Source organism: Protopterus annectens, chromosome 4.part0 (genome assembly GCF_019279795.1).
Source record: "Protopterus annectens isolate FY-2018-M chromosome 4.part0, PAN1.0, whole genome shotgun sequence".
NCBI lineage: Eukaryota > Metazoa > Chordata > Ceratodontiformes > Protopteridae > Protopterus > Protopterus annectens.
The window spans coordinates 1,731,657,880-1,731,683,855 of NC_056733.1; the positions used below are offsets into that span (position 1 = coordinate 1,731,657,880).

The 25,976-nt window shown below is 40.1% G+C and overlaps 1 protein-coding gene across 1 annotated transcript in view; it reads left to right on the forward strand.

The window, feature by feature from the left end:
• LOC122799996 overlaps nucleotides 1–9,410 on the forward strand; it is a gene marked incomplete in the record, with an annotated part of 1,384,541 nt that extends 1,375,131 nt beyond the window's left edge. Inside the window, 1 exon segment of the mRNA XM_044069449.1 lies at nucleotides 9,065–9,410. Within this exon segment, the coding sequence (XP_043925384.1) occupies nucleotides 9,065–9,229 (165 nt within the window).
• Between the last annotated feature and the right edge of the window lie 16,566 nt (nucleotides 9,411–25,976).

Consider the following 25,976-nt stretch of genomic DNA (forward strand, 5'->3'; position numbering starts at 1 on the left):
ATTATTCTGTTTATCGACCTGCTGGCTTTCTTTAGAAGTGGACATATCAGAGTAATCTTTGGAAAGGCATACAATAGACTGGGGGGGGCAATCGTAAAGGTGACCATGTCTGGGTTACTTCCCCAGGGGAGGGATTAGGGCAATGTAACTGCTGCACTTGTTGTTCAGAGGGTCGCAGACAGGTCACAGCAAGGTTGGACCTATTGATGGAATGTCTTGCCTGTCACTACTGGATTGAGTGACCACTCATGAGGCAGGAGGATGGTTCTGCTCAATTTGTCTGTGATCACTTTGGAACTCTCAGGAATGTGCATTGTTATCAGAAAGTGGTCAGAGGAAATCACCCATTGCCAAACTCTGAGTGGTTCTCAGCAAAGAGGGTAGGACCCAGTTCCCACCTTGCTTGTTGATGTACAAGACTACTGACATATTGTCTGTTTGCACTGCAATCATTATGAAGGAGAGGGTATCTTGAAATTCCTGCAATGCTAAGAGCACTGCCCTCATCTTTAGGACATTGATATGCAAGTTAGCCTCCAGCTGGAACTGAGTGCCTTGGACTGTCTTTCCCATATAATGCCCCCCCCCCCCCCCCATCTAGGATGCTTGTTTTAGCTAAGAGGATCCTGTTTGGGCATCTTGCAAAGTACTACAATAGCAGAAAGGAGAAAGAGAGACTTTGACTACAAAGTACCTCCGTTTGCCTTTTTTTGCCTTAAATTGCTTACCGCACTTTAAACTAGCCATTTTGTTTCTATTTACTGCATTTACAGATACTGTATTTTGCCTTTTTGTTAAGTTTGCTTACTGTACTTTTATTTAGTTCATTTTAAAAGTTAATCCCAGCACAAACCATGAGACGCATAGCTCACATAAACAATGTCCCACTCAACCAAAGCCCCTAAGGCAAAACAACTTACCCACTACACTAGTCATAGGTGATTCAATAGTAAGGCACACTTATGTCCCACTCACTAGGCTGAATAAGGAGAAAGTTACAGTCAGCTGTCTGTCAGGTGCCAGGATCCGCCACATAATGCATGGACTTAGGTCACTCCACAACAGGTACAAATATGACTCTGCCATTGTCCATGTTGGTGTGAACAACCTGAGACGTACCTCTCTGGACTACATGAAAAGAGACATAGAGGAGCTCTCGGATCCTGTAGCCCAGGCAGGTATGACCCTAGCTCTGAGTAGTGTCCTACCGTCACACAAAATGATACCACAGTACAAGCAGAAAATAATTGACTTCAACAACTGGCTTAGTTTCTGGTGTCTTTCTAAGGGGATCCAGTATCTGTCTGCCTGGGATGACATGATCCACCGACCTCAATGCTTCGCCAGAGATGGCCTGCACCTATCACCCCCTGGGAATCCAGATACTGGCCAAGGCTCTTGCCACCCATATAGTGCCTTTTTTAGGCAATGTCCTGAAGAAAAAAATTGCCACCGTAACAGCTACAAGCAAACAAAATCTGAGGGTTATGCAACTCAATGCTAGAAGTCTAAATCTCAGAATGCACTCACTTGAAGTATTCCTTAAAATGGAGAACATCAACATCTGGGCAGTGACCGAGACCTGATTCAAGGCTCCAGAGAGCACCCCAGCACTACCAGGCTATAATTCATACCACACCTTTCGGCTCCTAAACCTGGACTGAGGCACTAAAGGCGGTGGTGTTTCCATATTTATAAAGGATATGCACACCTCCAGACTAGTAGTCCAACATAACACATTAGAGATACTTCAGTTACAACTAACATTGGGTAAAACTGCAATCCTGGTTGTAGCCTGCTATACATCCCCCACCATGTCCCAAGACTCCCACTCCACATTCCTAAAAACACTGGAAAATATTAGGCTACAACCCAATACCCTTATACTGGGAGACTTTAACTACCCCTCCATTAACTGAGAAAATTACTCATGTACCAACACACTTGTTCAATGTTTTCTGGAATTCATTAATTCCAACCCCCTGGACTAACTCATTCTTACTCCCACCAGGGGTAGAAACATCCTTGACCTGCTCATTACTAACATGGGCGACTGTTGCTCTACACCAGTAATCAACTTCTCCCTGGTCAGATCTGACCACAAGCTAACCACCATGGATATCCACATCCCACCCTCAACCCCCCAAAGGAAACCACCATCAAAAAATCTCCAAAGCCAATTTTGGGCTTCTAAAAACAGAGGTGGCTAACTTCACAATGCCCATCCAAATGGAAAACAGGTGCACGACTGCAGAATGATACACCAATGCACTGTATGAGCACATACACAAGTGCATGGAACGGGCCATACCAAACAGAACCAAGACACTCTCCTCTAAAAATAGGAAGCCAATGTGGTGGTCCTCTATCATAAACAAACTCTACAACAGAAGAAAAAAACTGTTGCAGAAAACGGTGAAGTCCCAAGACTGGAAAAACTCCCTTATTAGCCTCAGCAAAAAACTGAGATCCCTCATCAAATCCTCTAAAGCTAGCTACAAAAACAAAATAGCTGCAGATTCTAAAGACAACCACAAAGCACTCTATAGTTATGTCAAGAATCTATATGTCAATACTCAGATCTGCTCTAAGTTACAGCACAATGGCAATACATATACAGAACCCACAGATGTTGCCAACATATTGGACGAAAGGTTTAGTGCGAACTTTACCCCCCCTTACACCCCCTAAATGGCCTATCACAATACCTGAGGAATGCCAATTCCCTATTATCATGGCTACACAGGTAAAAACTGCACTGTCCAAAGCCAAGAATCCAGCTTCCATAGGACCTGATAATATCCCTGGCTGAGTTATACATGAATTACAAAGTGAACTGGCACCACACCTGAGTACCCTATTCAATCACATCCTCATTTCAGGTTTTGTTCCTACTGAATAGCGCACTGCTACAGTCATCCCACTCCACAAAGGGGGAGTGACTACAGACCCTGGGAACTACCACCCCATTAGCCTGATGAGTCTGATATGTAAGGCTATGGAGCACATCATCATGGACCTTATAAATAGGGACACAGGGAATCTCCAAACACTGAACTCCATGCAGTTTGGGTTTGTGAAAGGTAGATCATCCCTGCTCAACCTGATAGACTTCTTTGAGTCTGTCACCAGAGCTGTGGATGAGGGCAAAGTAGTTCACACAGCATACCTTGATCGTGCCAAGGCCATCAACACCATCCCTCACTCAGGAATCATAGATAGACTCACTAAACTAGGCATAAACCCCTATGTCATAAGATGGGTTGCCAATGAGCTCACTGACAGAATCCACACTGTGAAAGTAGCGGACTCCAAATCTGAGTACTGACCAGTTACAAGTGGTGTCCCACAGGGATCAGTCCTGGGTCCTCTCCTGTTTAGCATCTGCTTCTCTGAATTTCAAGCCAACACAGAGGGACTCTGGCTCACCAAGTTCGCAGATGATTGCAAGTTGGGAGCCATTATTGATTCTCCAACTGATGTGGACATTCTACAAAAGGGTCTCACTGAGACCAATGACTGGTGCCAGAACCATGCCTTAAGCTCAATGCCAAGAAGTGCATTGTCATTCCTTTTGGGAAAAATGTAGTGCCCATGAACTACCACATAGGTGGTAGTCCACTAAACAACGAAGGTGTGATAAGAGACCGGGGGACACAGGTTGACAGCAACCTCTCCTTTGATAACAACATTGCCACTGTAGTAAGAAAGTCCTTCTATGTGGCACATCTCATTACAAAAGGTTTCTCATCCAGGAAGAAAGAGGTCATGATCCCTCTCTACTCATCTCTCACTAGACCTATTATAGAATACAATGACCAGTTTGATATGTACCTTACTAGAAACCTACAACAACTGAAAAGGCCACAAAAATACCTCACTAAGAGGATATTAGGCCTTAGATACATGCCCTATATGGACAGACGCAAAAAACTCCAGCTATACTCTGTCTCATATCACCTACTTAGAGGCAATCTCTGCTTGACCTACAAAGCCATATCTGACACAGAGCTATTAGATATGCTACACCTAAAGAAATCCCAATCCCTCCATGCCACATGCTCCAGGGACCTAAACCTCATTACCACATTAAACAGAACATGCTGGAGGGACAGGTTCCTAACCCAATGACTTCCCATACTCTGGAACAAAGTTCCCATTCACATCAAGCAGAATACTTCATTGGCCCTCTTTAAGAGAAATCTTGACGAGTGGATGGGCAATAGAAAGTTCACCCCAGGGATTACTTCAGTGGCCTTGCCTGACAGGGGCACTGGGAACTAGCTTTGGGTAGCATGATGCTAGGGAATCTTCTTGGGCTAAGCTTATATAGGCTCCAGAGCCATTTGTCTAGTACGCAACTATGAACCTATGGCTTGGGGTTGAGGAAGGACAAAAGGATAGCCCGATAATATCTCATTGGAGTGAAGCTACAAACTTAGCTCTTCTTTGCAAAACTGGTGGTCACAATCAGACAGGACATTGGTTGATTCAATAGGAACCATTGGGAGGCCAGAAGCCATTAAAGAATTTATGTGTGATATCTGGCCAGTGGAACTAGAGTGATAGAGGCTGCCATTGATCCTTGAGCCTGTAGAATGAGTATTGCTCCTACTTTCTTGTTGTGAAAAATCTGGCTCACTTGTGACCTGATCCTTTGGAACCTTTCTAGAGGAAGTGACGCAAGGCCGGTGACTGTGTCAAGCATCACTCCAATGAATTCTGTGTGTTGAGATGGTTCTAAATGAGATTTTTCATAGTTTATAGTTATTCCTAAGCTAGAACAAAAGAGAAGAGTGTAATCTTATGCCTTTAGGAGTTCACACCTGATGGGAGTGGTAAGGAGCCAGTCTTCTAGATATGGAAAAACTCTGAATTCTAGCAGTCTGAGATAGGCTACTACCACTGCCATACATTTGGTGAAACCCTGGGAGCTGTGATGAGACAAAAAGAGCAGTGCCCTGAACTGATAGTGACTGGCTCCCAGCTGGAAGCACAAGAATCTTCTGGACCGCTTGTCCATTTTTATATGGTAATACACATCCTGAAGATCTAGTGAGCACATCCAATTATCTTTTCCCAAAAACAGAAGAATAGACTGAACCAAGACCATCCAGAATTTGGTTTGTTGAACTGATTTGTTCAACTGCCTGAAATCCAAAATTGACCTCCAGTACCCTGTTTTCTTTGGCAGTAAAAAGAATCTTGAGTAAATTTCAGATCCTCATTGGTCTGGTGGGACTGCTTAGATGACTCTTTTTCAAGCAGTTTTTGAATTTCTAAGGCTGCTGCCTCCCTATGACTGGGTGGAATGTCAGATTTTTCCTGGTCTTTTTGATTCTTCTGAAAGGGGGATGTTGTAACCTCTGGTAATGATTCTCTGCACCCATTTCTCCATCATTCTTTCTAGCCAGGTAGATTGGTGCAGGGATAATCGCCCCCTGACTTCTTCCAGAGGAAGGCAATCAGGCTTCCTTTCAGGAGTGCTGATATAAGTTACCAGAGAAAGAGTTTCTGGAACCCTGACTCTGCGGACCATTTCTGCCTCCTGAATGGCATATTCCATTACTGCTCGTTCCTCTGCCCCAGGGGAAGTCAGCTCCATGTGAGTCCTGGAAAGGTCCTTGGATATTTTTGAACCATAGCCTACCACTTCTCTGGTTACTAGAATAAGGTCTCTGAGGAGTGGAAAACTGTACACCCACAGCAAAAAGGATCTTTCATTCTTTCTCACATCTGGCTATTGTCTCTTTAACCTTGGGGCCAAACAGGGATGATCTATCAAATGCAGCATTGACAAAAGAAGACTTAAATTGATCCACGAACTCACATAAGCACATCCAGGGATCTCTCTTAACGGCTATACCTGAATGTGCTGCTCTTGTCATCCCTTCAGCAGCATGAGTAATTAGCCTCATGGATGAATTTGAGATTGATTCTAGGGTAGTGAGCTGAGAAGCAACTTTGTCTCAAATTCCTTCATCTACTGCTCTTGCAAGAGTGTCCGAAAGCTCTTTAATCAGATCTCTTTGAAGCCTGGTAAAATGTCCCATATAGTTCAAGGACCTGAGAGTGAAGGTCGATGAAGCATATAAGTGCTTCCCAAATCTATCCATTGTTCTAGACTCTTTGTTAGGAGGATAGATAGTAGGATTTTCATCAGCAACCTCTTTTTTAGTAGCTGCTACAACGACCATGATGTCTACAGGAATGTCTTTGGCCTGATGCTGCTCATCTTTATGGGCAGAGAGAATGCAATCAGGCCTTTTGGAGATCAGCTAGATAGTGTCAGGTATCTTCCAAGCCCACTGAGCAATCAACTTAATAAGATCATCAGTGGATGGAGAAATACAAGAGGTAGATGGCTGGGTATGAAAAGCCTCTAGTTATACGGTTTCCTCTGATGAAGGTTGAATGGTAGCCCAGCCACCCTTCTGTCAAAGGATTTTTAGGATGTCCCTGAAGGTAACATCTTCAGGGAGTGACTTAGGGGAACCTTCCCCTTTACTGAAATCAGTATCTTCTGTGAAGGACTGTTCAGGGGAGTCCAAGTGTTTCCTCTTGCTCTTTTTCTTCAAAGGTACCTCTTCAATGGGGTAGTCTGGAGAGGTTTATGAAGACGACATAACCTGAGAAGTCTGGTCCTGAGACTTTTGTGCCCTCTGTCCCAGGGCAGAGACTAATGGAAGCAACAGTCGAGGGGATGGACAGGATGTGTGGTCCAACAGGGAAGGCATAGACTGTTTGCCCACAATTGACAAGGCCCTCTCCATAGCCTGGAAAGCAGCCCACCCCCATAGAGGGATGGGATCCCAGAACCAAAATAGACTCCATTTGAACCGTGGTCCCATCCTGCACTGAGGAGGCCACTCCCATTGTAAAAGTCATGGCCAAACTTATATATGCCAATGTACCAAGGGGCATGGAAGGGTCCAAAAGAATCAAAGTCGAAACCTGCCCTCCAGAATCGACAATGAAGCTCCATCCCTGGAAAATAGCCAGTTTCAAGGAACTGGTAGAACTCAGGGTAACTATCAATGTCAGAGAATGAGCTCTGGTCAGCACTGAAACAATCAATGCCATTAAGGTCAGCACCAGTGGCTACAAAATCTCACCTAGAGTTGAAGGAGGAGTATGAATAGGGGTAGAAGAAGGCAAGGTTCCAGAACTAACAAGGCTAGGAACCACAGATGGAAGTAATCCTCTCTTTGTCAAGCGCTGGTCCACCAGTCTCATGATAGACTCTTGGTGGACTGAATAGAGGAGGCTGACAGAGACCTTGTTGGCTGTCTCTCCTAAAAAGGACTTCGAGGATGGTCCACAAATGGATCATTGGAGGGCTAGTATGTTGCACCGGGTAAAATTATTACCTGAGGGTGCTACGATACCAAAAGATCTGTTGGTACTGAAGGGAGGTTTGTCTGCACCGATACTGGAACCAAAGAGGTCAGTGCCAATGGCACCAGGGGATGAGAATCTTGGCTCATCGGTGTTGAGGAGGCTGTCGGCACCATTGGAGACTTGACTAAATTTTAAGGGAGTTGTCAGAACTGAGTGACTCCACTTTTTAGGTTTAGAAGAAGAGGTTTAAGAAGAGGAGGAACTGGCATCTGTCTTCAGACCAGTTGTTGCCTCTTCAAATTCAGATTTAAGAAGGCCTTTCATTATCACCTTATTCTTGTGCTCCATCAGGGTTCTGGAACTGAACCCATGACAGATCACACAGTCTTCCTGCAGATGGACCACACTAAGACAGTACACACGGAGCATGTCCATCTGAGTTTGGCATCTTTCGGTCATACTTTTGGCACCTCTTGAAGCCAGAAGTACCTTTAGAGGGTTTGTCGGCCATATCTAACAACTAAGACCATATTATACAGAGATACACACAGCAACACACACACACACACACACACACACACACACACACACACACACACACACACACACACACACACACGCACACACGCACACATGCACACACACGCACACACACGCACACACACACACACACACACACACACACACACAGACCTAAGAGTCAGAAAATATGTTTTTTTTAAGTATCAGAGAAAGGGAAAGGATGATACTAACAATGATGGTAAAAGAGGTTACCTAAAGGTTAATGGGGCAAAAGTACCACAATGGTACTTGACACTACCTAAAGGTAAAAGAGAGAGGAAAAGACACTCACACACATGCTAAAGGATATCTAGAGGAGTGGATAATAAAGAAAGAAATAAAAGATAAACTTTAGAGACTGGATAGTAAGAAAAACGAGGCTACCTAAAGGTAAAAGAGAGAAGAAAGCACACTCACACACATGCTAAAGGATATCTAGAGGAGTGGGTAGTAAAGAAAGAAATAAAAGATAAACTTTAGAGATTGAATAGTAAGAGAAAAGCTAACTTACAATTTGAAGAAATGCTAAAGCTCAAGAGCTTGGACTGAACGCGTCTGGGACTACGAAGCGGCAAATGAGATCTGAGGTAATTGGGTGAGGAGCATTGTGGGTAGAGCTGAGCTCAAGAGTTTTTGGAAGGCACAAGCTGGAATAATGACTGAGTTAATTCCGAGGTTTGGAACCGAGCCCACAGTCAAGGATTATGTGAAGACTGAAAACATCAGATCAGTAATTTCATAGATTTAAAGGCAGTGTAAAAGCAGAACAAATAAATCTGTGTGTTTTTTCCTCTTCTCAAAATCTTTTACATGCTTGCTTGTTTTCTTAACTGGACAAGGTCTATAGGGTTATAAATGGAACATGTAAAGCAAGATCCAAGCCATATAGTCTGCTTAAGTGAGTTATACAGAATGAAATGATATGAATATGTGAGTGTTGAATTTGTGTATACATATATATATATATATATATATATATATATATATATATATATATATATATATATATAGATAGATATAGATATATATGTGTGTGTGTGTGTGTGTGTGTGTGTGTGTGTGTGTGTGTGTGTTAACTGTTTATAGATTGTTTGTAGTATGTGGTTTTGCAGATATCAGGATCATTAATGAAATTTCATACATTATATTATCTTTCCTTCAGGAATCACAGACGGAAGGTAACATTGTCAATGAACATTTTGAAGAACCAGGACTTGTCTATAGTGAAGTGGAATTTTCTCAGAAGGAGAAACAAAACAACAAGCCAAATGAAGACCAACAAATGCACATGACTGAATATTCATCTGTTGCTTTCAGGAAATACTGATCTTTAATGTATTGCAGCAGATATTATTTAGCTAAGCCCATGGATTTGCATAACTGGAGTATCTAACAAAAAAGAGAGTTTATTTCAGTTTTCCTTTGATGTCTCATTCATTGTGTGTAACATCAGAAGAATTTGATAGGCTGATTGCTAGTTTAAACAATAAAGAAGTGCTATATTATGACTTAGTGCCAAAAACTATTTTCCTTGTTATATTCCAATACATCTTTTGTCGGTTGTGAATGTGCTATGTTTGCAGTGCCATCAAGCAATCATTACTTCTGTATCAAGTGCACACTTCCAGACAATTGAGAGATCTGGGCGCACCATGGTTTACAGTGCAGAGAGATTTCTTTCTCTGCTGTTTTACTTACATTGACTTTTTTGAATGACTTCAACATGAGTTCTCCTGACTTTTTTTATCATTTGCTTCATTTCACCTCTTAAATTTTGCTTGACAATTTCAGATAGTTGGTTCCTAGTGTCTGTCTTATAATTTGCCTGAACTTGTCTTAATAAATGAAATTCTCATTTTGATAATTCCTTTCTTTTTATCTTTTTATTTCCCTTTTTCTCCAAATGAGCTTTGTTAGTACAGGAGATGCAATCTGCGGGTTAGTTTTGGGAAGAGGGACATAATGCTGTTTGGTTCCAGTGCAACTTTAAAATGAATCCTTAAAGGGACAATCCCAGGGATGTTTTGATTCACCCTTTGTTTACATTTCAAGTTTAGCTTTCTGAGCATGCTCACCTTTGGCTGAGGGAGGAGTGCCTGCAGTAAGCGTCATAGGTGTTAGCCAAAGTCCATCTCAAATTGTAGTTGTACTGACAACAGCTATCCCTCTGAGCCATTCATTAGTGCATTTAGCCACTGAGAAAAGCAGCCTTTCAGGCATTTTATGACCCGAGTGCTGCTGCTACTCTACAAAGCACATCAGTAATGCAAGGCTTTTAAAACATTAGTAAACATATTTTTTGTTTCTTTTATTTCATATTTGATTCTGTGGTAATTGTAAATCCTGGCCAACTACAACAATTTTATGACATGGCTTTTACCTATAGAAAGCATCTGAGTGAGGCAAACAGTAGTGGAAACCATGTTTATCTTTCATTTCATGTTTTATTGTAGTCTGAGTTTTGAATAATAGCCTGGTGTAGTGACTTTCTGACCTGCTAATTCCATAGAAAGCAAGTGTGTGACAGAAGATTGGAGCATTAGTAGACATAAGTGCTGTTTTCTGAAAACTACTATCAAATGCACTATTTTTTATGAACGGGCTGCTTCTACATCTGGAGAAGAGTGAGTGATGCAAAGTTTAAAAATTAGTATACACTCATCTTTTCCTTTCTCTTTATATATATATATATATATATATATATATATATATATATATATATATATATATATATATATATTTTTTTTTTTTTTGCTGATTTCCAGCTACTAACCAAATGCACTTTCTAGTGTACATGCTACACCTTCATAGGAAGTTACTAGGCTAATGGCCCTAGGGCCATTATAAGCTTAGCAAAGTTCTACCCTTATTTCAACAATCAGCACCTAATGCCCATATCCAAGAGAGACACAGGTGGAACCCCCAGGTTGAATTTACGGTTACCCAACCAATCATCCAGATTGTGTTTGAAGATGGCCAGTGAGGTACTCTGTTTGACATGATGTTTGTTCCAAAGGTGTGGTAACCTCTGGGGGACAAATCTGTCCCACCAGTAGGTTCTATTACTGTCACATACCAGGTTAAGTTCTTTAGAGTGAGTAACCCTTGTACCATTTGACTTTCGGATATGCAGCATTTCCAGTAAAGCAGGGTCTGAGATTGCCTTATATGGAAGCCAGAGATAGCCTCTGAGTAGTCTGTATGAAACAGAATAGAGTGACAGTGGTTTCCAATGATCCACATAGGACAGATGCTAAAGACCTTGAATTTTCCTTGTGAGGAACCTTTGTGGTTTCTCCAATAGCTGCAGGTGCTTAGAAAAGTACATACCAAAGGGGACATTGTACTCAGTTATTGGCCTGATGAGGGAAGAGTACAGAGAGGTTATCAAAGGTAAGATTGCTGTCAACCTGTGTGCCCAGGAAAAAAACAGCAGCAACAAACCGACTAATGCTCCACAAACAGAATAAATCCACAAACTTGCAAGCTACTAATGCAAACTTTTTATTCCATAAAGCGCTTTTCGTCTGGCTGGATAGCTACACTTTTTCAGATGTAATTAAATATTCAAAACACAGTATATAACATGAACATCAGTCAGCTGATCCACCCTACTAATTAGAACAACTGATCAACACCAACCAATGCATATACATACCCTCACAGCCTAAGCCAAAATGTCTTAAACACACATACCATGAATTATATCTACTTCTAGATTAATTAAAACCTACTAACATGTTTATTAATTTAAATCATAATTTATATATCTATAAATATTCTAAAAACATTCTAAAAACTTGTAAAATACTTAATATACTATATAGGATGTATAGAAGTCAGAAACCATACCTATAAATGAGTTTCTGACTTTAATTATGTACGTACTCCAAAAAACATGTAATTTAAATAAACTAAAACAGTTAAACTAATGGTGCAAAACTCATACATCACTCATACTGGGACAACTCTATTCAGTAAAATAATATAATATAATACGCATAACATGTAAAATTCATAAAAAGTTTGCTATGTAGAATAATATACATTTCTGCCCTAAAAGGTTTTTAAAAAACTGCTTTAAAAATATATAGCTATGATTATCTTAAAAGACTTTTCAGTTTTAAAATACATTTGAGAGAATACATCTCATTAAGACCTGGATAGAGACATGCAAACGTACGTAGTTGCCAAAACAATTCCATTTTTTCAAGTAACAAATGTACTGGGCCACCTCTAGCATCTGAGGTTACACATTCTATAGCTCTAAACATAAAACCATGATTAGGAAAAGAGTGAGTGTGTCTAGCTAAGGCATTGTCTACTTTGTTATTTCTAATGCTATACAAATGTTCATATACTCTATCCCTCAACCTTCTATCAGTCTTTCCGATATAGAAGGCAGGGCAGCTGTGACACTTAGCAAGATAGACCACTCCTTTTGTATTACAATCAAACCTATGTTTAGTAGTATATCTAACTCCTCTGATAGAGAGGTTTGTCCCTACCTCTATGTATCTACAATATGGGCACATATGACATTTATACATGCCCCCATGTTTTGTACTAAAATTAATAGGTTTATGAGTTTCTAATAGATTTTTCAAATTCCTACCTTTCTTAAAGACTACCTTGTGAAAATCATGTAGTTCTTTAAAGTAGGTAGGTCTGTTTTTATAAATTCCCAGTTCTTGCATATTATATTTACAAAATTGTAGCTATCCATATAAAATGTGAGAATAAGACTACATGGGTCCACAGGTTTGCTAGGTAGCTCATCCAATAAAGTACCCTCTTGAGCAATAACACTATCTAAACCTATGTTAGAGGGTTTAGGGACTAAAATAGGTCTATAAGTTCACTTAAAATTTTCTTTTTTATTACCTCTTGACTTATTTCATCCAATAATACATCCGGATAGCCCCTATTTTTAAACATTTCTACTAGTTTGTTACATTCCTCCAAAAAGTCCTGTTCATCTGAGACCATTCATGCCACCCTTACTAATTGTCTTTTTACTATGGACCATTTTTGAAATGATGGGTGGCAACTACTATAATGAAGGAATGTGTTGGAATACGTTTCCTTTCTAAATATACTTGCTTTCCAACATTTGTTTATCCTGCCCTTTCTTAAATCTATATCAAGGTAAGATATTCTATCACTGTTAACACTGTGTAAATTTTAAAAATTCAGTAGTGTTATTCAACTGGTTAACCAAGGACAAGGCTTCATTTTTGTTTCCTTTGAATAAAATAAATATATCATCCAGGAAGCGAGTATAAAAACTAATCTGTTCCATAATGTGGGAAACTCCAAAAATGTGTTCCTGTTCCCAAAATGCCATAACTCGGTTGGCAAAACTGCTACCACAGGGGGAGCCCATAGCAAACCCTATCTTTTGTAAAAAAGTATCTGTTGTTGAAAGTAATAAAGTTGTTGGACAAAACTATGTCCAACAACTCTTCTATTAGTTTTACTTTGCTTTGGGGGGGCCCCATCCTGTGTAGCAGTAAGCCTACCCATTCTATACTTTCAGTGTGTGGGATGGAAGAATATAAGTCCCTCACATCAATTGTAAGGAAATTAAAATCATCCCTGTATTCTAAGTTGTTCAAGTTGGCCATCCAGGAATCCTTACAAATTTGCCTTTTTGGGTTACATATTTTTAAGCATATGGTCAATATATTTTGAGCAAGCATAAGTAATGCTGGCTCTAGCATCCACTAAATGTCTCATGGGGGGGGGGGTAGTGGTAGACTTGTGAATCTTTGGAACTGCAAAGATAGTAGGTATTCTTGGTTCTGGTGTGTCAAGAAAATTAGCAATTCCTACATCTAGCTATCCAGCCAGATGAAAAGCACTTTATGGAATAAAAAGTTTGCATTACTAGCTTGCAAGTTTGTGGATTTATTCTTTTTGTGGAACCTGTGTGCCCAGGTCACTCACCACTGAGTGGATACTCAGGGTGTTGCTATTGATCTGGTAGTTAGCAGGAACATCACTCACTGAAAGGGATGATAATACATTTTTTTTGCATTGAGTTTAAGGCCATGACTGGCACCATTCACTTGCAGGATGTTGACATAATTTTGGAGATTATATGACTGCTCCCAGTTTGCAGTCATCAGGAAACTTTGTCAGCCACAGACACTTAGTTTTTGCTTATAATTCAGAGACACAGATTCCAAATAATACAGATCCCAGAACTGATCCCTGTGGAACACCACTGGTTACAGGTCTTCTGCTGTAGGTGGATTCCCCTATTTTGACTGTATGTGTTCTATAAGTGAGCTGGTTATTGACCCATCGAATGATATAAGGGTTGATTACTAGCTAGGTGAGTTTGTCAATGATACCTTAGTAGTGGATAATGTCAAAAGCCTTAGCCAAGTCTAGGTAGGCTGTAGGGACACATTTCCCCTTGTGCAGGACCTTGGTGACTGTCTCAAGGAAGCCTACCATGTTTAACAGGCATGATTTCCCTTTGACAAATCCAAAGTGAGTAGAGTCAAGTGTTTAGAGATTACATATATCTTTGTTGATAAGGACATGATGATTCACTCCAAGGCCTTGCAGAGAAGTTTAGTCAAGTAGAAAGGTCTATAGTTCCTGGGGTCAGTGGAAGCACCACCTTTGTGAGTGGAATAACAGTGGCCATTTTCCATTCAGCTGGGATGAAGCCAGTGCTTAGACTATGATTGAAAAGAGTATCCAATGATGTTGCCAATTCTTGTTGCAGCCCATGTAGGACACAGACAGGGATGTTATCAGGTCTCATAGATGCTGTGTTTTTGGCATTAGAGAGGGTGTTTACAACCTGCTCTTTAGAGATACAAGGTAGGGGGCAGGTGGTAGGTATGTCATGTGATGGGGACAGGGTTGTAAAATGTTCGCAAAACCTTTCAGCCAACAGGTTAGCTATGTCTACAGGCTCAGCATATGTGGCATCATTAACTACCAGTTTGGCACAAATCTGGGCATTTCCTTTTAAGTTACTGATGTAACTAAAGAATGCCTTATGGCTGTCCTTAGTTGAGGAAGCTAATTTGGATTCATAGTTTGCTTTGGAGGACTTTACAAGAAGACTTATTTGCTTGCTTAACCTGAGGAGGAAGAGTTTCCAGTTTAGGGCTCGCTCCCTCTTACTCTTAAACAGCAATTTATTCCTGTTATTGTAAAGCCTGTTAATGGCAATTATCCACCAAGCAGGTTTGTTCTTCCTTGAAGAGCTTGTTTTGGTCCTATCAGGTACAACAGACTCAATGCATTTATACAGGTGTTTGTATAAAGCATTGGTGTAGAACTCTGCGTAGTTGCCAATTCCATTGGGGGGTGCAGTGAACCTATTTATACCATCCTGTAACAGGTTACAGTCTGATCTGGAGAAATGTTTTAGTTTAGTTGCTGCTGGGGGATCAGGTGTGATAGTTACTTTGAATAAGACTGATTTGTGGTCAGATCTCACCTGGGAAGACTTCACAGTTGGGGTGCTGCAGTGGTCCCCCATATTGGTAAGCACCAGATCCAGGATGTTGGCACCCCTTGGGAGGCTGTCAATAAGCAGGTCCAAGAAACTGGAGTTAATGAAGTCAAGAAACCTTTGGGCAAGTGAGATTGAGCAAAAGTAATTTACCCAGTCAATGGATGGTTAATTAAAGTCACCTAAAGCCATGGTGTTTGGATGTATCTTGATATACTCAAGTAGATACAACTAGGCAGAGTGGGTGCCTTGATTCATGCAGGGGGTCCTGTAGCTGGCAATGAATTGAATATGTGTCCCACCAACAGTTAATTGCACCTGAAGTATCTCCAGGAAATCATGCTGTTAAACCAATCTGGAAGTGTATTTATCTTTAATGAATATTGATATACCGCTTACTTTTGTTTTCATGCCTTCAGTTTGTGATCTGAATATATGAAAGGAGGTGTAGCCCGGTATGGCTGGGGTGCTCTCCATAACCTTGAACCAAGTCTCCATGACTGCACAAATGTCTGCATCTTCCGAGGTGAGAACTGCTTCTGGTGAATGCAGCTTCATGTTAAGACTACTAGCATTTAGCAGCATAACACTGAGGTTATTTTTAGATGGAGTTTTTACACTGGGAAATTTGTCCTTGAAGCACTGCCTAAAAAAGGCATTATGTGGTGGCAAGAACCTTAGCCATTAACTGAAATTCCAGTGGTGACAGATGACCATCCCTGGCATAGCATTGACATTTGTCAATCATGTCATCCCAAGCTGACATATACAGGATCCCCTTAGAATGACACCAGAAACTAAGCCAATTATTGAAACAAATCATTTTCTGTTTGCAGTGAGGCATCATCCTAGGTGAAGTTAAAATGCTGCTTAAGGATAGGGACATACCTACCTGAGACACATAATCCAAGAGCTCTGTCATGTCTCTCTTCATATAGTCCAAAGAAGTACATCTCAAGTTCACACAAACATGGATTATGACAGAATCATAACAGTACCTGTTGTTAAGAGACCTGAGTGCATGTGTGATATGGCGGATCCTAGCACCTGACAGACAGCTAACCATGACCTTTATCTTATTCAGTCGGGTGAGAAGGACATCTGTGTGTCTCACAATGGAGTTAGTTATGACTAATATCTTTGGAATTGTGTTTTGCCTTAAGGGATTGACAGGTGAGACACTGGTGGATAAGCTATTATATGTATTGTTCTGTAGAGGAAGTAGTATGTGTAGCATGCTTTTGTCTGTGTTTGGGAGGTCTCTAGTGTTTAGGTATGTTTCTGGTGAGGACCTGTGCATATGTAGGTATGTGTGATATGTGTTTGGGTGGAGTAGGAGGTGAGCTGCACATGCTGACAACATGCTCATTGTTATATGTACTGACTGATGTGTGAGAGAGCATGAATTCAAGGTTCTTAATATAGTTGCATATGTTGAGTTTGTGTGGACTAGAAATTGTCCATCCATAGTGTTAAGTAAACTTATATGGTCAGCAAAAGAGGTCACACTTATCAATGGCTAGTGGGCGTATTTTTGCCTCTGAGGCTAGGCTTAGTGTTCCACCCGATGGTAGAGCAGGGCCACAGAAAACCTCGGAAGGACCAGAAGCAATATGATAAGGGAAAATTTAACAAGCAAAACATTTGCGTAACCACTGCAACATTGCAGTGCATGAGAGTACACTACATGCAAACAAGAACAAAAGCGGAACTTAAAAGAAGAAATAACCCTTTTAACTAAAACTAGACAATAAAGACTCTCTCTGAGCTCTAGTCCAATCATCACCGATTAGATGGGATTTAGACAGCATTCTCCTCCCTCGAGGATGCAAAAAGGCCTTCACCAACAAGGATGGCTTGAATTTGATGCTCAGACAGTAGAAAACAAACCTCCAAACCCCTTGTATCAGAAGCACATTGGATATATGCAAATGAGCCTTCTCAACATCAGGTGTTTCAGCTAATTGGCGATACTGAATGTCCATGACGTGTTTTGTCGTTTTAATGGACAATTTCAGACCAATAAAGTCAAACCCACTAGCTGTGGCTATGCACATTTCGGCCTTGTTATGACCTCATCAGCACAGTACAAGTAGAGTGTCTAACTAAGCAGTAGAAACACAGGACTATTATACACAGCTAGTGTGCAGTATAATTAGGATCACTGCAAAAATATCTCAAACAGCAAATTAAAGCAATGGATTAACCAATCAGTAAACACAAAATAAAATCTCCAGCAAAACTAGAGCTTCCAATAAGTGACCTCCCAAACATTCTGTATCAGAGGTATATGGGATATATACAACCATGCCTTCTGAACATCAGGTGTTTGACTTAAATGGCAATTCTGAAAGTCCATGACATGTTTCATCATTTTTAATGACAATATCAAACCAAATCAGTTACACATTTGAGCCTTATTATGATCTTATCAACAGAATATCAGACTAAGCAGCAAAGAAAACAAAGGGCTGTTATACCTAGCTGATATCCATTATCATTAGGGTCACTGCAAAAACATCCCAAACAACAGCCTAAAACAATGAGCAAGAAGGTCCCTGAAAAATCAATAAAATCAAAATGAAAACTCCAGCAAAGCTAGAACTTCCAATGAGTGACCTCCCAAACCTCTTGTATCAGAGGCACATGGGATATATGCAAATGAGCCTTCTGAACATCAGGTGTTTCAGCTAATTGGCAATTCTCAATGCCCATGACTTGTTTCATTATTTGAATGGACAATTTCAGGGCAATAAAGCCTAACCTCAATAGCTGTGGATATGCATTGTTATGACCTCATCAGTACAGCAGAAGCAGATGTTTAAAGAAGCAGTAGAAACACAGGGCTGTTATACCCAGCTGATGTCCATTATCATTAAGATCACTGCAAAAATATCTCAAACAACAAACTAAAGCAATGAGTAAACAGGTCACTGAAATAACCAATAAGTAAAAGAAAAATAAAACCTCAAACAAAACTTGAACTTCAATAAGTGACCACACAAAACTGCTGTATCAGAGGCACATACTTCCTTTGTCATTTTAATGGACAATTTCAGATTAAAAAAAAAAAAAATTACTAGTTTTTGGATATACATATTTTTTTCCTTACTATGATCTTATCAGCACAGCACAAACAAAGCATTTGACTAAATAGTAGAAACACAGGGTTGTTGTACCCAGCTGATGTCCATTATCATTAGGGTCACTGCAAAAAATATCCCAAAACAATAAACCAAAACAATGAGTGGGTAAGTCACTGAAAAACCAATCAGTAAAAGGAAAATTCCAGCAAAGATAAAACTTCAAGTGAAAGACATCTCAAACATCTTCTTTCAGAGGCACATTGGATATATGCAAATGTGCATTCTGAACATCAAATGTTTGAGCTAATTGGTGATTCTGAATGCCCATGATTTGCTTCATTGTTTTAATAGATAATTTTAGACAAATAAAACCAAACCCCACTAGCTAAATATATGCATATTATGGCCTTGTTACAACCTCATCAACAAAACACTAACAAAATGTTTGACTAAGCAGTTGAAACACAGGGATGTTATACCCAGCTAATGGACGTTATCATTAGGGTCAATGCAAAAATATCCCAAACAACAAACTAAATCAATGAGTGCAAACGTCACTGAAAAAACAATCAGTAAAAGCAAAATGAAAACTCCAGCAAAGCTAGAATTTCCAAAAAGTGACCTCCCAAGCCACTTGTAACAGAGGCACATGTGATATGTGCAAATGAGTCTTCTGAACATCAGGTGTTTTAGCTAATTTGCAGTTCTAAATCCCCATGACTAGTTTTGTTGTTTTAATAGAAAATTCAGGCCAATAAAACCAAACACCACTAGCTGTACATATGCATACGTCGGCCTTGCTATGATTTCATTAGCACAGAACAAGCAGACCGTATGACTAAGCAGTAGAAACACAAAGCTGTTACATCCAACTAATGTCAAATATCATTAGGGTCACCGCAAAACTATCTGAAAATCCTGCTGATGTCTAATATCACTAGGGTCACTGCAAAAATATCTGAAACAACAAAATAAAACAAGGAGTGAGAAGGTCATTGAAAAAGCAATTACCAAAAGGAAAATGTAAACTCTAACAAAGCTAGAACTTCCAATGAGTGACCTCCCAAAACTCTTGTATCAGTGGCACATGTGATATATGCAAATGAGCCTTCTGAACATCAGGTGTTTCAGCTAACTAGCAATTCTAAATGCCTAAGACTTGTATCATTGTGTTAATGGACACATTCAGACCAATAAAGTCAAACCCCACTAGCTGCGGAAATGCATATTTCAGTCTTGTTATCACTTGTACAGCACAGGCAGAGTGTTTGACTAAGCAATGGATACATATCGCTATTCTACCCAGCTGATGTCCATTATCATTAGGGTCACTGCAAAAATAAAACAAACAACAAACTAAAACAATGAGTGAGAAGGTCACTGAAAAATCAATCAGTAAAAGCAAAATGAAAATTACAGCAAAGCCAGAACTTCAATGAGTCATCACTCAAACCTCTTGTGTCAGAAGCACATGGGATATTTGCAAATGAGCCTTCTGATCATCAGGTGTTTGAACTAATTGGTTATTCTGAATGCCCATGACATTTTTCATCGTTTTAATGGACAAGCTCAGGCTAAGAAAGTCAAAGCCCACTAGCTATGAATATTCATATTTCGGCCCTGTTATAACCACATCAATACAGTACAAGTAAAGTGTTTGTGACTAAGCAGTAAAAAACAACTGTTGTCTATTATTATTAGGGTCACTGCAAAAACATCCCAAACAACAAACTAAAACAATGTGTGAGAAGGTCACTGAAAAACCAATCAATAAAAGCAAAATGAAAACTCAAGCAAAGCTAGATTTTCCAATGAGTGACCACCCAAACCTCTTGTATCAAAGGCACATGGAATATATACAAATAAGCCTTCCAAACATCAGGTGTTTCAGCTAATTGACAATTCTGAACCCCCACGACTTGTTTTGTCGTTGCAATGGTCAATTTAGGGCTGATAAAGCTGAACCCTACTAGCTGTGGATATGGATATTTCAGCCTTGTTATGACCTCAGGCTCACAACACAAGCAGAGTGTTTAATTAAACAGTCAAAACATAGGGCTGTTATACCCAGCTGATATTCATTATCATTACGGTAACTGCAAAAATATCAACAATGAGTGAGAATATCACTGAAAAACAATCAATAAAATCAAAATGAAAACTCCAGCAAAGCTAGAACTTCCAATGAGTGACCTCCCAAACCTCTTGTATCAGAGGCACATGGAATATCTGCAAATGAGCCTTCTGAACATCAGGTGTTTCAGCTAATTGGTGATTCTGAATGCCCAAGACTTGTTTCATTGTTTTCATGGACAATCTCAGGCCAACAAAGCCAAACCTGAATAGTTGTTGGTATGCATTTTTCGGCCTTATGATCTCATCAGTACAGCATAAGCAGAGTGTTTGAATAAGAAGTAGAAACACAGGGCTGTTATACCCAGCTGATGTCCCTTATCATTAGGATCACTACAAAAATATCTCAAACAACAAACTAAAGCAATAAGTGAGAAGGTCACTGAAATAATCAATCAGTAAATGCAAAATTAAAACTCCAGTGAAACTAGAATTTCCAATGCGTAACCTCCCAAGCGAAAACTCCAGTGAAACTAGAATTTCTAATGAGTGACCTCCTAACCAGTAGAAACACAGGGCTGTTATACCCAGCTGATGCCCCTTATCATTAGGATCACAGCAAAAATATATCAAACAACACACTAAAGCAATAAGTGAGAAGGTCACTGAAATAACCAATCAGCAACTGAAAATTAAATCTCCAGCAAAATTAAAATTTCCAATGAGTGACATCCCAAATTTCTTGCATCAGAAGCATATGGGATAGTTTCAAAGGAGCGTTCTGAACATCAGGTGCTTGAACTAATTAATGATTCCGAACAACCCTGACTTACTTCGCCATTTTAATGAACAATTTTCAGCCAATAAAGTCAAACCCCACTAGCTATAGATATACATACATTTGGATTTATTACAACCACAGCAGCTCCTCTTAAGCAAAGTAGTGGAACAACCAATAGAAACTCAGGGTTAGTTATACTAAGCTGATGTCCATTATCACTAGGGACACCGCAAAAATAACTCAGACAACAAACTAAAACAATGAGTGAGAAGGTCACTGAAAAAACAGAAAAAACAATCAGTAAAAGCAAAATGAAAACTCCAGCAAAGCTAGAACTTCTGATGAGTGACCTCCCAAACCTCTTTTATCAGAGGCACATGGGATATATGCAAATGAGCCTTGTGAACATCAGGCATTTCAGCTAGGTGGCACAATGCCCATGACTTGTTTTGTCATTTTAATGGACAAGTTCAGGCTAATAAAGCTAAACCCCTCTTACTGTGGATATGCATATTTCTGCCATTCCATGATTGACTTCTTAAATTCACTGTATCAGAGGCACATGGCATATATGCAAATGATCCTTCTGAACATCAGGTGCTTCACATAATTGGCGATACTGAATACACATGACTTGCTTCATCAGTTTAATGGATAATTTCAGACAAATAAAGCCAACCCTACTAGCTGTGGTTATACACATTTTGGCCTTATTATAAACTCATCAGCACAACACATACAGAGTGCCTGACTAAATAGTAGAAACACAGGGCAGTTGTACCCAGCTGATGCCATTATCATTAGGGTCTCTGCAAAAATATCCCAAACAACAAACTAAAACAATGAGTTAGAAGGTCACCGAAAAACCAATCAGTAAAACCAAAATGAAATCTCCAGCAAAGGTAGAACTTCCAATGAGTGACCTCCCAAACCTCTTGTATCAGAGGCATATGAGATATATGCAAATGAGCCTTCTGAATATTAGGTGTGTCAGCTAATTGGCAATTCTGAATGTCCATGACTTATTTCATCATTTTAATGGACAATTTTAGGCCAATAAAGCCAAACCCCATTAGTTGTGGATATGCATACTTCTACATTATGACCTCAGCAGAAGCAGAGTGCTTGAAGAAGCAGTAGAAACACAGGGCTGTTATACCCAGCTGATGTCCATTAACATTAGGATCACTGCAAAAATATCCCAAACAACAAACTAAAACAATGGGTGAGAAGGTCAATGAAAAAACAGTCATTAAAAGCAAAATGAAAATTCCAGCAATGATAAAACTTCCAATGAGAGACATCTCAATCATCTTCTATCAGAGGCACATGGGATAGATGCAAATGTGCCTTCTGAACATCAAATGTTTAAGCTAATTGGTGAATCTGAATGCTCATGACTTGTTTCATTGCTTTAATAGACAATTTCAGAACAATAAGATCAAACCCCACAAGCTGAATATACACATGACCTTGTTACAACCAGATCAACAAAGCAGTAACAGAGTGCTTAACTAAACAGTTGAAACACAGGGCTGTTATACCCAGCTAATGGGCATTATCATTAGGGTCAATACAAAAATAACCCAACCAACAAACTAAAACAATGAGATAGAAGGTCAGTGAAAAACCAATCAGTAAAAGCAAAATGAAATCTCCAGCAAAAGTAGAACTTCCAATGAGTGACCTCCCAGACCTCTTGTATCAGAGGCACATTAGATATATGCAAATGAGCCTTCTGAACATCAGGTGTGTCAGCTAATTGGCGATTCTGAATGCCCATGACTTATTTCGTCATTTTAATGGACAATTTTAGGTCAATAAAGCCAAACCCCACTAGCTGTAGATATGCATATTTCTGTATTATGACCTCATCAGTACAGCAGAAGCAGAGTGTTTGAAGAAGCAGTAGAAACACAGGGCTGTTATACGCACCTGATGTCCATTATCATTTGGATCACTGCAAAAATGTATGCAAATGAGACTTGTGAACATCAAGTGTTTCAGCTAAGTGGCAATTATCAATGCCCATGACTTGTTCTATTGTTTTAATGAACAATTTCAGACTAATAAAGCCAAACCCCTTTTGTTAGGGATATACATATTTCTGCCTTGTTATGACCTCATCAACACAGCAAAAGCAGTGGGTTTGATTACACAGTAGTAACACAGGGCTGTTATACCCAGCTGATGTCCATTATCATTAGGATCAATGCAAAAATATCCCAAACAACAAACTAAAACAATGAGTGAGAAGGTCAATGAAAATCCAGTCAGTAAAAGCAAAATGAAAACGCCAGAAAAACTAGAGCTTCCAATGAGTGACCTCCTAAACATATTCTACCAGGGACACATGGGATGCATGCAAATGAGCTTTCTGAACATCATGTTTTTGAGCTAATTGGCAATTCTGAATTCTGAACACCCATGATTTGTTTCATCATTTTAATAGACAATTTCAGGCCAATAAAGCCAAAGACTACTAGCTGCAGATATGCATATTTTGACCTTTTAATAACCTCATCACCACAGCCTAAGCAGAATGTTGCATTAAGCAATAGAAACACAGGGCTCTTATACCCAGCTGATGTCCATTCTTATTAGAGACACTGCAAAAATATCCCAATCAACAAACTTAAACAATGAGTGAGAAGCTCATTGAATCATTGAAAAAACAATCAGTAAAAGCAATATGAAAATAGCAGCAAAGCTAGAACTTCAAATGAGTGATCTCCCAAACCTCTTGTATCAGAGTCGCATGGGATATATGTAAATGAGCCTTCTATCCATTGGGTGTTTTAGCTAAGTGGCAATTCTGAATGCCTATGACTATTTTTGCATTTTAATGAGCACTTTCAAGCCAAAAAATCCAAACCCCACTGTGTGGATTTGCATCGCTCAGACTTGTTATGACCTCATCAGCACAGCACAAGCAGAATGTTTGCCTAACCAGTAGAAACACAGAGCTGTTATTCACAGCTGATGCCCGTTATCATTTGGGTCACTGCAAAAATGGGCCAGATTCAGAAGCCTCCGTGTAAGAGTTATAACTCTTACACGGAGGCTGCAGTTAAACTGTGTGATGTCAGCATGTCATGCATATGCATGAGGTGCATGAGGCATGCTGAATCACACTAGTAACTCTTACACGGTCCGTGTAAGAGAGTAGGGGGCGTGTCTGTAGGCTAAGCCCTGCAAGCGGACACGCCCCCGGAAGACTAGAACGGCTGAAAGTAAACAGCCACGAGAAAGGCCATGGAAATGTGAATAAACACACTACACAACACATGCCCCGACTGACCATCAGTGTATAAAGTGAAGAGATGTCACAAAATTAAATTAAAAACTTTTTTTTTTTTGTTAAACCCCGTAAATGTTTGCTACTGTGTAAGGCCAGGTCTTGGGTGTGCTACTAGCGCAATCACAGTTAGCAGTCAGTGGAAAAGGATATAAGAACTAAATATGCAAAGTAAGCCAAGAAGTAATAGCTTAGCGGTAGAGTTGCCGGCCTAAGAGTAGGCAGGCAGGGTTTGAACCCCCACAACAACCTTTTTTTTTTTTTTTTTGTAAATAAGAACTAAAAAGCCCCCTGACAGTATTGTACAAATGTAAATGTATTCCCTTTTGTAAAATGGAATGAAATGGAGCATATATTCTGAAGTAACATAATAATAAAAATAGTCAGAAATGTACTGATAGCTAAGCTGCTGTGAGACGGAGTGCCCGTAGCTGAGTAGTGTTTAAAAAGCTGCAAACTGCGTGCCCGTTGCTAGGCACCGGTTTAACAGGCTGAAACTGTTTGCAACTAGCTGTGCTCAGCTGAACATGTGTGTCACTAGCCAATTAAGGTTCATCCCAGCGCACACCGTTTGCGCGCCACTCCCACAAGCTAACTGCCAGTACGCATGCGTTACCTCCGTGCAAATGAGCGCAGACCTGCTTTTAAGTGCTTAAAAGTACTTTTGGTATGTTTGATTGACAGGTCCTCAACTAATTTCTGTCAGGAAAATCAAAAGCCAGTTGCCAGAGTCGAACCCAGGATACCATGCATTAGAGTCAAGGTACTACACCACTAAGCAATGACAGCAACACCATGAAATGCAGAAATAGCATATATATGGGATAAAATCCAGAATGGAGCATGAGAAAGCATTTTCAGTGAAGTAGATACAATTCCAAAACAGCCAATCAGAGAAATGTGCGGGAAAAGCAGCATATATAAGCCCCATAGGTGGGAATACACAGCAGAAACGATTGTAGAACAGAGCTGCAGTCAGAATGAGTGGAGTAGGTGAGGGACGTTGCTTTTGAGCACAGTGTTGGGGCGTTGAGGAGTCCAGATACATGGTCTGGCTCCTTGTCCATCATCATGAGGCCCAACTCATGCAGGGCCAGGTCTCATGGGGAGCATATAGGGCAGAGGCATGGGACCAGTTGGCTCGTGATCTGACCAGTGCTACTGGCATTCCACGCACTGGTGAGCAGGTCCGTCACCACCATGCGGACCTGAAGCGACGCAAGCAAGACCAGTTGACCGAATGGATCCAGGAGGCCTGGGATATGCCCAACGCCCCAGTACTGAGTAAGTTACATTTTACTTATGTATGTAAGGATTTCAACTAGCTGATACCATGGAGATGTGTAGTCCAAT